General features: G+C 41.2%; 1 protein-coding gene across 1 annotated transcript in view; it reads left to right on the forward strand.

Annotated features, from left to right (window-relative positions):
- LOC118430372 (homeobox protein EMX1-like) overlaps positions 1–4,180 on the forward strand; it is a 9,639-nt gene extending 5,459 nt beyond the window's left edge. Inside the window, exon 3 of the mRNA XM_035841223.1 lies at positions 3,133–4,180. Coding sequence (XP_035697116.1) covers positions 3,133–3,330 — 198 coding nt within the window. The 3' untranslated portion in view covers positions 3,331–4,180. The remainder of the gene's footprint in view (positions 1–3,132) is intronic.
- Positions 4,181–12,897: the final 8,717 nt, after the last annotated feature.

Below are 12,897 nucleotides of genomic sequence, written 5' to 3' on the forward strand. Positions count from 1 at the left end.
ATCGTCCCTGTTATCTTGTATTTTACTTTGCAACATCTTTCGAGAGAGAACTGAGCATGTCGTGCTCAAATGAAATCATGTTTATGTATAGTACGTTAACCTCTACCAGGCTCCCCAGGTCGCTGGAAAAATAGTACAAATTTGCCAAATAGACAGAAAACACACCAGAGGAGTCGGTTGGCCGAGGAGTACAGTATGCGACCCTCAACCAACTTTGGTGTGTTTTCTGTTTACTTGGCAAATTTGTGCTATTTTTCCAGCGACCTGGGGAGCCTGGTAGAGGCTATATGTACGTGTGCGCATCTGCCGACGTCCTCGGAATTTTCCAACGGTAGCTCGTACCGTGCACAGGAATGTTGTCTTCCCCGTGCGGGGAGAGGAGATTATGACTGCACTCATTCCTGTCTGTAATGTAGCATGTTGGAATTTTAATGAACGCATTTATCTATCCCTGAAAACCTTAAGCTGTCCTTTCCACACATTCTCCACGGCTTTTGTAATCAAAAGATAGTAGGAAGCCAAGTATACCGGTAGATGCTTCAAACAAAGGATATGCTCTTGGTTGCAGAAATGTCAAGTTTGCCCATTGGTTTAGAAGACTGACGTTTAGGACTTGTACTGTTTAATTGGCACTTCTTCAATAGCTATATCGTTAGAATCTAAAGACAAAAGGCGCAAGCGCTAATTGCTAACCGGTGATGACATCTCTAAACAGCAGAGTAGCTTGGAGCTATAGCTAACTCGTGCCCGACTTCTTTTGTAAATCTGGCGCCTGGAATTTATGGTGAATGGTCGATCTAGACTATGCCACTTTTTGCTGTTTTATAATAATAATAATCTTTATTGCAAACTCATGCCCGAAGGCTAATTGCAAAAATACATGTATGAAAGTACATTGATGATAATGATACAATAACAAAGTGGACATAGGGGTCAACAACTAGTGATACTTCTAATCTAAAATGAATGCTATTGGGTTTGATTTCTTTTCTGTATACAGTGGAGGATGAAATTTCCGACATTTTGGGAGACATATGCATTGGGTGGTGCTAACAGGAAGGCAGTTTTTTGTAGTTCGTTACGATGTGCAAAGCTGGGAAAAAATTTGTTAATTAGTTTAAATAGTTTGTCTCTTTCGGTACTGTAGTGAGGACAATGACAAAATAAGTGCATTTCATCTTCCACTGCTTTTCCTGTACAATATTTACATATTCTCTCGTTAACAGGTAATTGTTTGTATCTACCTCTTTCGACCTCTAACGTATGTGCGCTTACTCTGAGCTTACATATAGCTGATCTTACATCAAAGTCTTTGGTGTGTAGATAATTTTCCATAGTGTACACAGATTTGAGATGCTTATACAATCTTAGTTTACCAGTATCAACAGATAAATTGTGGAGAAAACTTTGAATGTACATGTCAGATAGCCTTCTTCTAAGTAAAGTACAAATATGTTGCCTGTCGAGGTCAGTGTTGTCGTTATTCCAAATAAAGGACAAGCCGCTATTGTTAAGTATTTCTTTCACATGAGATAACAGATTTTTCTTGTTGCTATATATATTAAGCATATGTTTTTGATATAATAATGCGTCAGCTTGCAGTGGATGTGTATTGGTATCTAGTTGTCTAAGCCTTAACCAGTATTTGACTAAGCGAACCGATATGTCTATGTCTAGAGACAGTCTACCGAGTTCAGCTTTACATGTTGCAAATACCAAAGCACGTTCTGTAGCCTGGATAGAACCTCAAAAATATCTATCGTGTAGATATTTTTGAGGTCGGTCTGGGGTCTGGTATCCAGGCTAGCAGTTCTGTGGAAATCTGAAACAAGTCTATCTTTCCGGCCTAAACCGTATCTTTTATCTGCAACATTGGTGGATATCTACCACTGCGATGTTTGCTATAGTAAGGTCTTACAGGTGCATACCCTGTGGTTTATACCGTCGGACGTATGACAGGATCGGTTGAAGTGATTTATGATGTTGAATCTCAGCTCACGCCATTTTATCCAGGCTCATTTTTTCCTTGCTCATGCCTCCTAAATAGCCACAACTACATCTACGTGTAGATTGTAAATTTCACACGTGTATCATCGTGTTGCTAGCCATTCAAACCGGGTCAGCGGACGCTGATGTGTTCTCGGGCGGACAGCACGTCACCTTATACCGTGGGAAGGTGTGCAGAGCCCCGCTGGGCCAACCTGAGGTTCATTAAACATATTGGCACCCTCCCTCGACAGCCACCTTGTGTTGATAGACCCAATACGACTTGCTTAGACGCCTTCACCACCTAATACACGTGGTGTAAATCTGTTGTGGCTTGGGACCCCGCCAAAGATGTGTTTCGACTGTTAAAGACCAAGTACATCACAGTTTCTTCTTCTCAGTTCTTCTCTCACTTGTTTGTAAATCCGTCCGTAGCGGCTGTGTCGTGTTGGGGCCTACAGGACCGGTCCGTGACACATTTGTTATCACTTAGGACCAGTCGTGGGGAAATTACAAAAGACAGGCTCGGGTTTAACTGGTGCAAGTTAAGGGTGAAATTTAAACTGTCAAATATTCTCGTTTCTGAGTAGAGGCATAATTGGTTGCACACACGAAAGTCTAGTTCCCAGCGCGTAGCGATATTAACAGCTGATCCTCCAAACTCACTAGAATTAGAATCAATCGAGTTGCGCATTTTGTCTTTTTGACCAGAATGCACAATCTCCCATGCAGAAATAAAGATGCAGCTTTTAAGATGCAGCTTTTATACACGCTGTTTTAATTATCAACAATAGAAACGCATTTAAAAATGCGTTTCTATTGTTGATAATTAAAACAGCGTGTATTTTGGTTGACTTCTCTATCACTTCAATGACCCAGTACTACATAGAAAGTAACAATATTTATACAAGGGTACTAGTAGCTTTCATAATAATGATAGATTTATTTGGAAGATATAGGCGTGAAGTTTATAACAGGCTATGTCTATCAACGTGTGGCAATATCACCCGATGTTCCTACAATTTAAAGACAAATGCTGATTGATTGATTGATTGATTGATTGATTGATTGGACCAGTGACAACTGGATGATAGTAAAATCATATCTCTTAAACATTCACGTTACATTGCCTTCCTTGTGTTGCAGGTAAAGGTGTGGTTCCAGAACCGGAGGACGAAGTACAAGAGAGACCAGCAAGAAGAGGAGGGGCGGAAATCCCCTCCCAAACAGAAGGGCGCGCACCACGTCAGCAGGTGGAGAATGGCTACTCAGCAGTTCACAGACGAACAGACGGACCACAAGGAACACACAGACGGACAGACTATCGAAAAAACGGACAGCTGATGGTCTTAAGCTGATCAGAAACCAAGACTCTTCAAACTGCTAAATCCAACAGTACAACCAACATTCTAGAAGTTGTTGGAGAACGTTTTCGACATCTTGCTTCAGCAATGTTTTAGATAGACTCTAAGACTTTCACAGCAATGTAACCTTTTATTAGGCACAATAATATCTTTGTAGACGTTTTGTCGCAATCTTTCATTGTATATACATGTTCAAAGGAGAAGACGCGTTACCACAGCTTTCGGACTTGCGAATATGTGATGACTAAATGTATATAATGTATATATTAAGAGAAACTTGTAAATCGTTCTCACTAACAGCTTTGTATAAAACGACTTCGGGAAGTTTAGGCGATTTTTACTGCACCATTTCGAAGAATACGTAGAAATAACACACCTTTGCTAAAACGACGATAATAAAGTTTAGGTAGCTAGCTCTAGCAAGACGACCAACTCTCCCAAATATGGGAATGAGGGGCCGACCTATGCAAATGATGCATGGATGATATCAGGGAATTAGTCGAGCTAATCCACTAATTTATGACCTTGTATTTCATTGGTCAAATCTTCAGATCATTCCAATTAACCTGTTATGACAACCAATTGACGACCGGCTTTTAGTTGGCAGCTTGTATGTGAAAGCAAAGACTACCTATGCAACAATAGTAACTATGTAGCCTATGCCAAGAGACAAATGTTTCAGCGTCAAACACAATGACATACTGTTCTCTTCTAAAACGATTCTTCGAATGTCGTATGATCATGCGAAAACGTTGGAACAAAGTTGTGAAATGTAAGATGGCTTTGTTTGTGTAAAAATGGGAATAAATGAGCATTAACTGCACAACACACTTAATTGCAAACTTGCTAACTTTTTTTCTGTAATCTATGTACTGTTCTGGTATTGGCGAAAGTATGCTTTGACCTATTTTCAAGCAATTCGCCATACAGCACATAACTCATGTCAAGTTTCTTAGAAATGCGTCAACGTCTCCTTACATCACACATCATACAATTGTGGTGAGGTGCTTGTTATGAAAAGGCACAAAATGTCACTTTCAACAAATATTTCGTCGTTTGCTGGAATTATCTGCCATGGCTGCCATCACGCATGTCTAGTGGCGCGTCTGATCGCAGCTAACCTCGGGGTCAAGTTTATAAAAGACTTCCAGGTGTCAGGTGTCAAGAGCGTTTGGATGCCATCAATCACGAGACGTTGGGAGTAATTAGCGGTGACCTACAATAACGGTTATTCATAATTCATGGCCCACATTTGGCACCGGGGTTTGGTGGTGATAGTCATCCGAGAGAGATGAAACAGACGACAAAAGTAGCAAAAAAAGAAGAACTCCGAGAAGGATAGTTTTCTGCTTAGCTGACCAATACAAGTGCGCTATAGCTCCAAGTACTAATGTTTCAAATTTAAATCTATTATTAGATCTTATCACAAGTACACCCCGAAACTTTTTATTGAGACAGAATGAAAAGCACTATTAGACGCTGCTGAATCTTTATAGAGCATAGACCATAGAACATTTTTCTGATTTTCTGTTTCATTTTTGCCTAAAGTGTAAGTTTCTAAATTTCCATTCCCCAGTTGTATAGTTGGAGTTGGCTGCATGCATTTGAGCACTTCAGATGCACGTTAGCAGTCGTTACCTAGCTAAGGATATCGATGTATTTTTGTCGTTCATCGAAGTCATGATAGTCTAATGATAGACTTTATAATACTCTGGACGGTGGTCATGATTTGAAGGTAATAATTAGGGTAAAGTATACATCTAGTACCAGGAAATCATATTCTTACAACCAGAATTGTAGTAGTCATGCTTGGACCGTGCAAGACTGATGTATACTTTCAAAATCCATTGTAAAAAAGGGACTTGAGAAAATTACACTGCGAAGGTCTCGGATCAACGGATCCATGACGGAGAAGCATGAGTTCTACAAATTTGTGCAACCAGTGTGCAACCAAGAAAACTTGTCCATATACAACGTTTATACATCAGGGTAGGATATATAGTAAATGGTCTTTCCAATGATTCAAGAACAGAGCCGTACACATAAAAAGACACGTGTTTTACCTGTGAATCGTTCCAGTTCCATGTAACATGAATTCTGGCACTTTTGGGACTCTAGGCACATTAAAGCCTCCACATCGTTTAGAACAGGAACAACTCCCAACGACATCAAAGGAACTCTTCCTACAGGCGCACAAAAGAGCAAATGGACGGGTCACAAAGCACTTAAAACGCCACGACCCACTGTCAGACCTATCCTTCTGGGTAACAAATATGATGTATTGTTGAAGATTGTTTCTTTCTCTAGCCCTCTTTGGTCGTGCTCGGACGAGAACAGGCCGTGACAGTGCCTGGGAGACTGTTATTTAGCCCTGTCCCCATGGCGCTTGCTCTTTTGAAGTCGGGACAACAGGTCAATGCATCATTCAAGAACAAAGCTCCCCTACTTAAGGTGCTGTGTCGGTCTGAATTACTCCCGTGAATATATTATAACTGTCGCCTTCTGGTTTCACTGTGCACATGTGGATCATTCTGTTCCAGAAAGATCTTTTCTATAAAACCTGTTATGCCGCTATTGTATACGTTGTTTTCTTCTTACGCCATTTATGCTAAGATTGCATAGTGCAGAGGTATAATATCGCCATTATGTCCTGAAAAAATTGGGTGCGCATATACTTGTTGCATATTTTATACTCGAGCAACTAAAAATGTTCATGAAAAAGTGCTTTGTTTTGTGGACGGATCGTCTTGATAATGGTATGACTGTAACTAATTATATGACTATGGCCAAATGCATTTATGCTTGACTTGTAAATCTAGAAGTTCAGTGCAGCTATAAACCCTGAAATGTCAGTCTTGTTAATTTTTATGTCCAGTCCAATGAGGCAGATGTAAGGTTTGCCCGTAAGACATACTTTCCAGCAAATAAAATGCATCGGATAACCATACCACGTGAAGGATGTATTTGGCTCCCAGCTTTAGTTCCGTCAGTTTTGCAGTTTCGTAGGAATGGTGCCATAGTGATACGCAACAACGATACATAACGAGAACATAAATGGCTTAAAAATGCCCTGGTGAGGGTTTGGGGTGCTCTGAGTTTTCAAACTTTTTTTCCTTTTCACATTCAAATAGAGGAATAGAACCATACTACGCAGAACCCTGTACACAGCAATGTTCGAAGGCAGAAAATTCCTGCTCACGCCTGTTAAAAGCTCTATTTCGAAATATCAAAAAAATCAGCTCAAAAATCAAAATAACATAGTATTACGTAATGATATCATAGACAAGCTTTATTGACACGACAAAAAGTACAGTGACTTTTGTACGGTCAAATGTAAACTGCAACAACAACAAAAGTGGATATAGAATAAATCGTCAAACTCTACTAACTAAACAATAAGGGGGATGCAGGGACTCGCAATAAACGTACTAAAATCGCCACCATTCTGTATACATACATGTAATCATGGTGTCTTATATATGACCAAGACAAATCACAGATTCATCTCCGTCAAACCCCCACACTTCTCACATGATTGCTCCTATCGCAGATCATTTGACAATCCATCACAATTAAACATCATGGTAATGCTGTGACTAACAGGTCTTTTGGGAGGGAAATCCGACTTAATTACAGTCCTTATGGTCTATTTAGAACCTCTTCTGCCTCTCCTCATTAGCTAAAATTAGCAATGAGAAGTGATTTCGGAACACCTGCAACAAAAACTGACCTGGATGCTCGCAGGAAATCGATATTTACTGTCTGTTATCGAGTTTTTTTCCAACATAAAATGTGTCAGATTTTCTCTCTTGTTTCTATCAGCAGTTCGATCTCAATAGCCTGGAGGTGAGAATCACATCATTAGTCAGAAAGTACCAACATACAACACGATGTTTGACCTCTAAACCAGGGATGTGTAGACAAAAAAAAAAATATCGTTTGAAATCTGTCGATTTCACGATCGCCGTGCCGAGTTTGTCCGAGTTTTGCCGATGTAAGATACGAAGTGTTGGGTGCAGCGAGCCTTTTGGGGCCCTCTCTGCAGGTGTTCCTACCGCCGCAGGTGAGAGAAGACAGCTTGTGACACGGTCTGGCAAAAAGGAATCTCAGCTATTCAGGAATGAGTGATGGGACGTTATCACACAGTTCATCGATCATTATTTGACCGGCGATCAATTTGTGATATCTGACACGACAGATTAGCACACGGCCTATTGAACTGTGCTGTGTGTTATCTTGTTGTTGCACTGGTTACAAACTAACCCGTCTACATGAGAATGCGCTGGGATTAGTGATTCATTCTCGGACCCTACTTAGAATTAGCCGTCCGACTGAAAATGGGCCAAGCGATATTTTGAAGTCACGGATCTAGATAAAAAATTCGATAAAATAACTTGTTTTACCTGTATAAAACTTGATTATGATTGTCCTGTGTTTTGATAAAGGTTCAACTTCATCAACTTTCAATATCAATATGTTTAATTTCGATAAAAAAAAGTACAACGTTTTCAAAGAAGATATAATAAAAATCCACAGCATGGACAAGTTGAAGGACAACTCACTGCAAGACAACATGTGCGAAAATTGTACTTGTTAGGTCGGACAGAATTTCAGCCCGTCCGTCCTAAAATCAAAACTCCATGACATGATAATAAAAAAACAAACAATAAAATTTGACAAAAAAAGACAACTCGCTGTAGTCACATTTTTATTGATTATCAGTTTTCAATATACTGTATAGGCATTTGTTATGTAAACATACAATTAAAAATCATTACAATCACCAGTAATTACAGCTTGATATCTTCAGATCACAGATTAGTGGGTTAAGCTGAGGCAATGGTTTTCTCAAGGAGGTTAAAGAGTCTTAGTTTTCGCATTGTTGGCTTGACAACTTAGAGAAGACAGATGCAATCATGAAACAAGCGGAGCTCTTAAATACGCAGATAAAACGGCAAAAGGGCGATAAAACTGGTCCCTGGTGATAGCTGACGATCTTTCCCACGGTTACTTCATGGGGAGGGGGGCGACAAGACACCTGTATACGCCATGCATGTTTGTTTAGAGTTTCCTTTTCCTGTTTGGTATAAAGGGGTGAGTGATTGGATAGTTGTATGTGAGTGAGTGAGTGAGTGAGTGAGTGAGTGAGTGAGTGAGTGAGTGAGTGAGTGAGTGAGTGAGTGAGTGAGTGAGTGAGTGAGTGAGTGAGTGAGTGAGTGAGTGAGTGAGTGAGTGAGTGAGTGAGTGAGTGAGTGAGTGAGTGAGTGAGTGAGAAGGTCATGTACATACCCAATATTTAACAGCACGATCTCCCTATGAACAATAAATGTTGTCTTTCACTCTACTACGTATGTAATAGTGCATTTAGTAGCAAGGCAGGCTTGATAAAATTCACTACAGGCGATTTTGATGTTGTCTTGTTAGCCTCAACACAACAGATGTGTCTTTTCAATGTCGTAAAGACCCAGGCCTGCAGTCTCTCCCATATTTGTGTTGTCCATCACTATCTCAGCCATATATATACAGATTGTAGGTGGGGGTAATTACAACAACAATCCGGGGGAGTGCGGACATGTTCGCGCGGGATTTCGCGAGAGTTGATGAAAGCTGGACCTCATGCCCCGCTCTCTCAGACCACGAGGGTTATCTCACTTCAACCTCTTCACCAAGATCAACCATGGCAAACTATGCTTACATTGCACACTCAGCGATGTATGTAACATTAAACAATGATAAACCTTAATAGATCATCTTCTTTTTACAGTTTTATATTACACCTTCTCAGACCACACAAAGAGAAACACAAATCACGATTAATGTTTTGTAGGTACATGTACTTTCAGTTAGTTTCTCAATCACCAATACATTATACTGTACTATGGCTTAAAAATAACCACGAGGCAACGTGTTGTTCTTCTAATAGTCATGACTATATGTTCCGGACATGCTAGGTGGTGCTAACCTAGAGCATGTAAAAACACGGTTGGCAAACCTTCCCTGTCATAATTGCAAAACTATACCCTGCTACTGCTACCGTCTGTGCGACGACATGTGTCCAAACGAACGAACGAATGAACGTTACTATGGCAACTGATAGATCTTGAGGTTATCATCATCAGTTACAGGTGAAAACAATGACAAGGCCTGAAAAAAAGTCTTTGTGTAGTTCCCTTACTTTTACTATTTCTATTATCATTTTCTTCAGCGCCAAAGTGGATGTTATTGAGGTGTATTGCTTATCAAGGTTTTGAAACTTACCTTTCATAAATTTTACTGTTCATGTGTGGGGCTTGTATACCATATTTGACTACATCTACATCTACATCTATGCAATGAAAGTGTATTCTGAGATTTAAAATCAAGTTTCTTAGTATATCATTTTACACCGGAAGAGAAGGCCTAGGACGAACCGATGTGCCACGCACGGAAGTTGTGTGTACAAAGGGGACGCACTACTAGTAGTCCTAGTATATAGCCTCCACCAGACCTTCCTACGGTGGTGCAGGGATAGTAGAATTCGGAAAAAAAATTGGCCAGGGGAGTCAGTCTATGCTTAATAGGTTCAGGTCTTTCCTTTCTGGTAGCAAATCTCCCCTGGTATATTACTAGTATTCTCCCTATAATGGCCAACGCATTTACTCTGTTAGAGACTAACTAGTACGGCTCAGACCCCAGATGGCGCTCATCACCCTCCCGCCCGACCCCTCCCCGCCCCGCCACATCGCCAGTATGGTTTCCATTCCGCGCGGGATTTGTTGACTTGAGAAGCTTGATCCCGGTTTTCCACGAGGCTAAAGTAGCTGCTATTAGGACATGGTTTATTTTCACACATCGGAGGGGCGACTTCTGCACCTGGCGACCACTCACGTACCAGGGAAGACCGTTAATTCTAACGTACCGCAAACCCCTCATAAATTCTAATTGTCTTACGTTTCGTTTAAACTGTTATACTTTGCTCAGTCTGGTACGTGTCTTTACTAAAAGGTCAATTTTCCTTTTCTTGGTGATTACGACATTTATTGAGCGCTTATGTACATGAATAATCTCATACAACTGATACAATTTTATAACTCTTCGTTTATGACTATGTGATATCTGATAACAAAAGCACGGAGAAGGTTTGTAAACATTTGTAATGTTATATTCTATAGCATACATACAAATCCCTCGATGTAGACAATATCAATTTGTTGCAAGTTAAAAAGTGGGGTTAGTTTGTGCGCATATCACCTGTCGCAGTGTGTTGCACTTGTGTGATGCTTTAAAACGGAATTCTTCGAGCGTTTGTTGTTGCGAATCCCACCATATATTTGATGAATATGCAAGATTCATGAAATATCATTCATTTGTTGTTCGAGTAGCTAAAAAAACGCCCTCCCCACTTTTCTGTGGAACTACTAAAGGTGTTGTGATGTCAGACAAAAATGACCCATTTCGCTTCTGGAGGTGAAAGTAGCACCTGATTCAGAAACCAGCTGTGCCCTGTCAATCGTGCCCCGCTATTGGATCTGTCTGCCAAGAGCGTTAGAACCGGGGTTAACCGAGATCAAATTAAGCTAGATTTGGGCGCACTATTAGCACTGACCCCGGCATGTTTTTCTACCATTACCACCGCTGGCTACAAGTCGGAAAGTAATTCGGACACACGCCTTTGTTGTACGATAGATTCCTTGGCATAAAGATAGAGTAGAACGAAATAGTAGGACAGACAAGTCCAATTCAAGACAAACTATTAACAGTATGCGGATAGAAACTGAGATGTAGAGTCCCCAAGATGAAAACGAGAGCTCACATCACCAACTGCTTGGAAGAGAACATAAACAGACGTCTCTAGAGCGAGGAAAATGGGATTTGATGAGATTTAAATGGGCGCTTCCGGTCCTCAGTATCCCGAAGCGTGGCGATCTCTCAGCACGTTTTTGTAGGAACCGATACTCCTGGGCTCCCCAAAGTAGTCAGTCACAGTGTTGTTATATTGAGGGGGAAGATCTGCAACTGTGGCCTGGGTATCAGTCCCTGCTGGTTGGAGTTTATGTTGGAAACTGAGTCAGCCATGTCCCATGGTATTGAGCGAACTCTTCCAGACAGGACTGTTAAATGATCTTAAATCAGAGTTAAGCAACAGCATCTAAGAATTCAAGTAGGATGTCGTGGGTCTATGAAATACCTCTTAAAAGGCAAAGGTAGTCCCATAGCCTTTTAAGACCATAGGGGCAGAGAGCTGTTACGGCCACTGTGTCTAGCGCACGGTGTTGGGTGGCGGAGCCCATCCCTCTTCTGGTACCAAGTTTACACCTGGGTGGAGTGAGGGAAGTCGTGTAAAGTGCCTTTCACATGGGCACGAGATCGGTAGCACGACAGGGTTCGAACCCAGGACCTCTGAGTTCTGGGCCAAACCCCCTGCAGTCACGCCACACGAACATGTTTACCTGTTTACTCGAAAATCCTGCAGCAAATTTCTTTAGCCCCGTTTCTTCCAATCATGAACAGTGGCTAGAGCAGAGAGAGTGCACAATTATCATGCTTTCCGCGGCAAGCTAAAGAAGGTTAAATCTTTTAACTCCATGTTCCGATCCACGCTTTCGCCATTCCTTCGCTCAAGTGTGCGATTAGGCGCCCGAGTCGCTACTGTCTCGTCTGTTTTTACTTGAGAAGGCTATCAGCTTCTGTACTCAAGTGCAGGGCTACTCGCTGGGAGGTCTACCAACCTCCATCAGTCATACCCCATCTCAAACCATTGTCACTATCGTCCTGTAAACAGTCATATAACTACATACACATAATATACCGTGAGTGTCTTTGTAGTGCAGATAGCGACAGTATTTTCTTGGATCGAATCTCTAGTTTTGTGTAGATAAACCTGCCAGTTTAAACTAGCCCCCACTTTTAGCCATAAAGACCTTCTCGTCATAATAAACAGGGTTTAAGAACTGTCACATCCAAGGGTAGGGACTGGAAATCACCGACTCTTTATGCTTGAAAGGGGACGTAATGTAGCATGACTCTAAACCGTCACCTGTGTTCGGTGCTTAACACATACATGTGCTGTGGTATAGTTTATCCAGGCCAGTGACTGAAAGCAGGTGACTGTACATCTATCTATGTTCTTCTGTTATACTTGTGATCAAAGTTTCATGACCAGCCCTTCTGTCCAACCGTGTGTCGTCCGAATGTATTTTTGTACCAACTGTACCGGCACACACCAACTTACTCGTATACAATGCCGTAAATTACGTATATTGCTATATATCTTTCTAAAACCGTTCACACTCTTAAAATGGACTTTTAAACTGACCATTAACACTTTGCAAAAGCGTGCGTATCGCATCAACAGCGGGGTACACGCTACTGTATGTTTTTATGGGTTTTAAAACTGCACGTACACACCTTAAAACACCAGCTTTCACCCGACATGTATTGTGAGTGCACCTGGAGCATAGACATTCCACCTGTGGGCAAAGTTTACGAGTTAGAAAGGACGGAACAACATGTGTGAGTAATGGGGTGTCAAAACGCCTTAGTTACTTGTCTGTTCACCTTTGCTTAC

Source organism: Branchiostoma floridae, chromosome 14, assembly GCF_000003815.2.
Source record: "Branchiostoma floridae strain S238N-H82 chromosome 14, Bfl_VNyyK, whole genome shotgun sequence".
NCBI classification, from domain to species: domain Eukaryota; kingdom Metazoa; phylum Chordata; class Leptocardii; order Amphioxiformes; family Branchiostomatidae; genus Branchiostoma; species Branchiostoma floridae.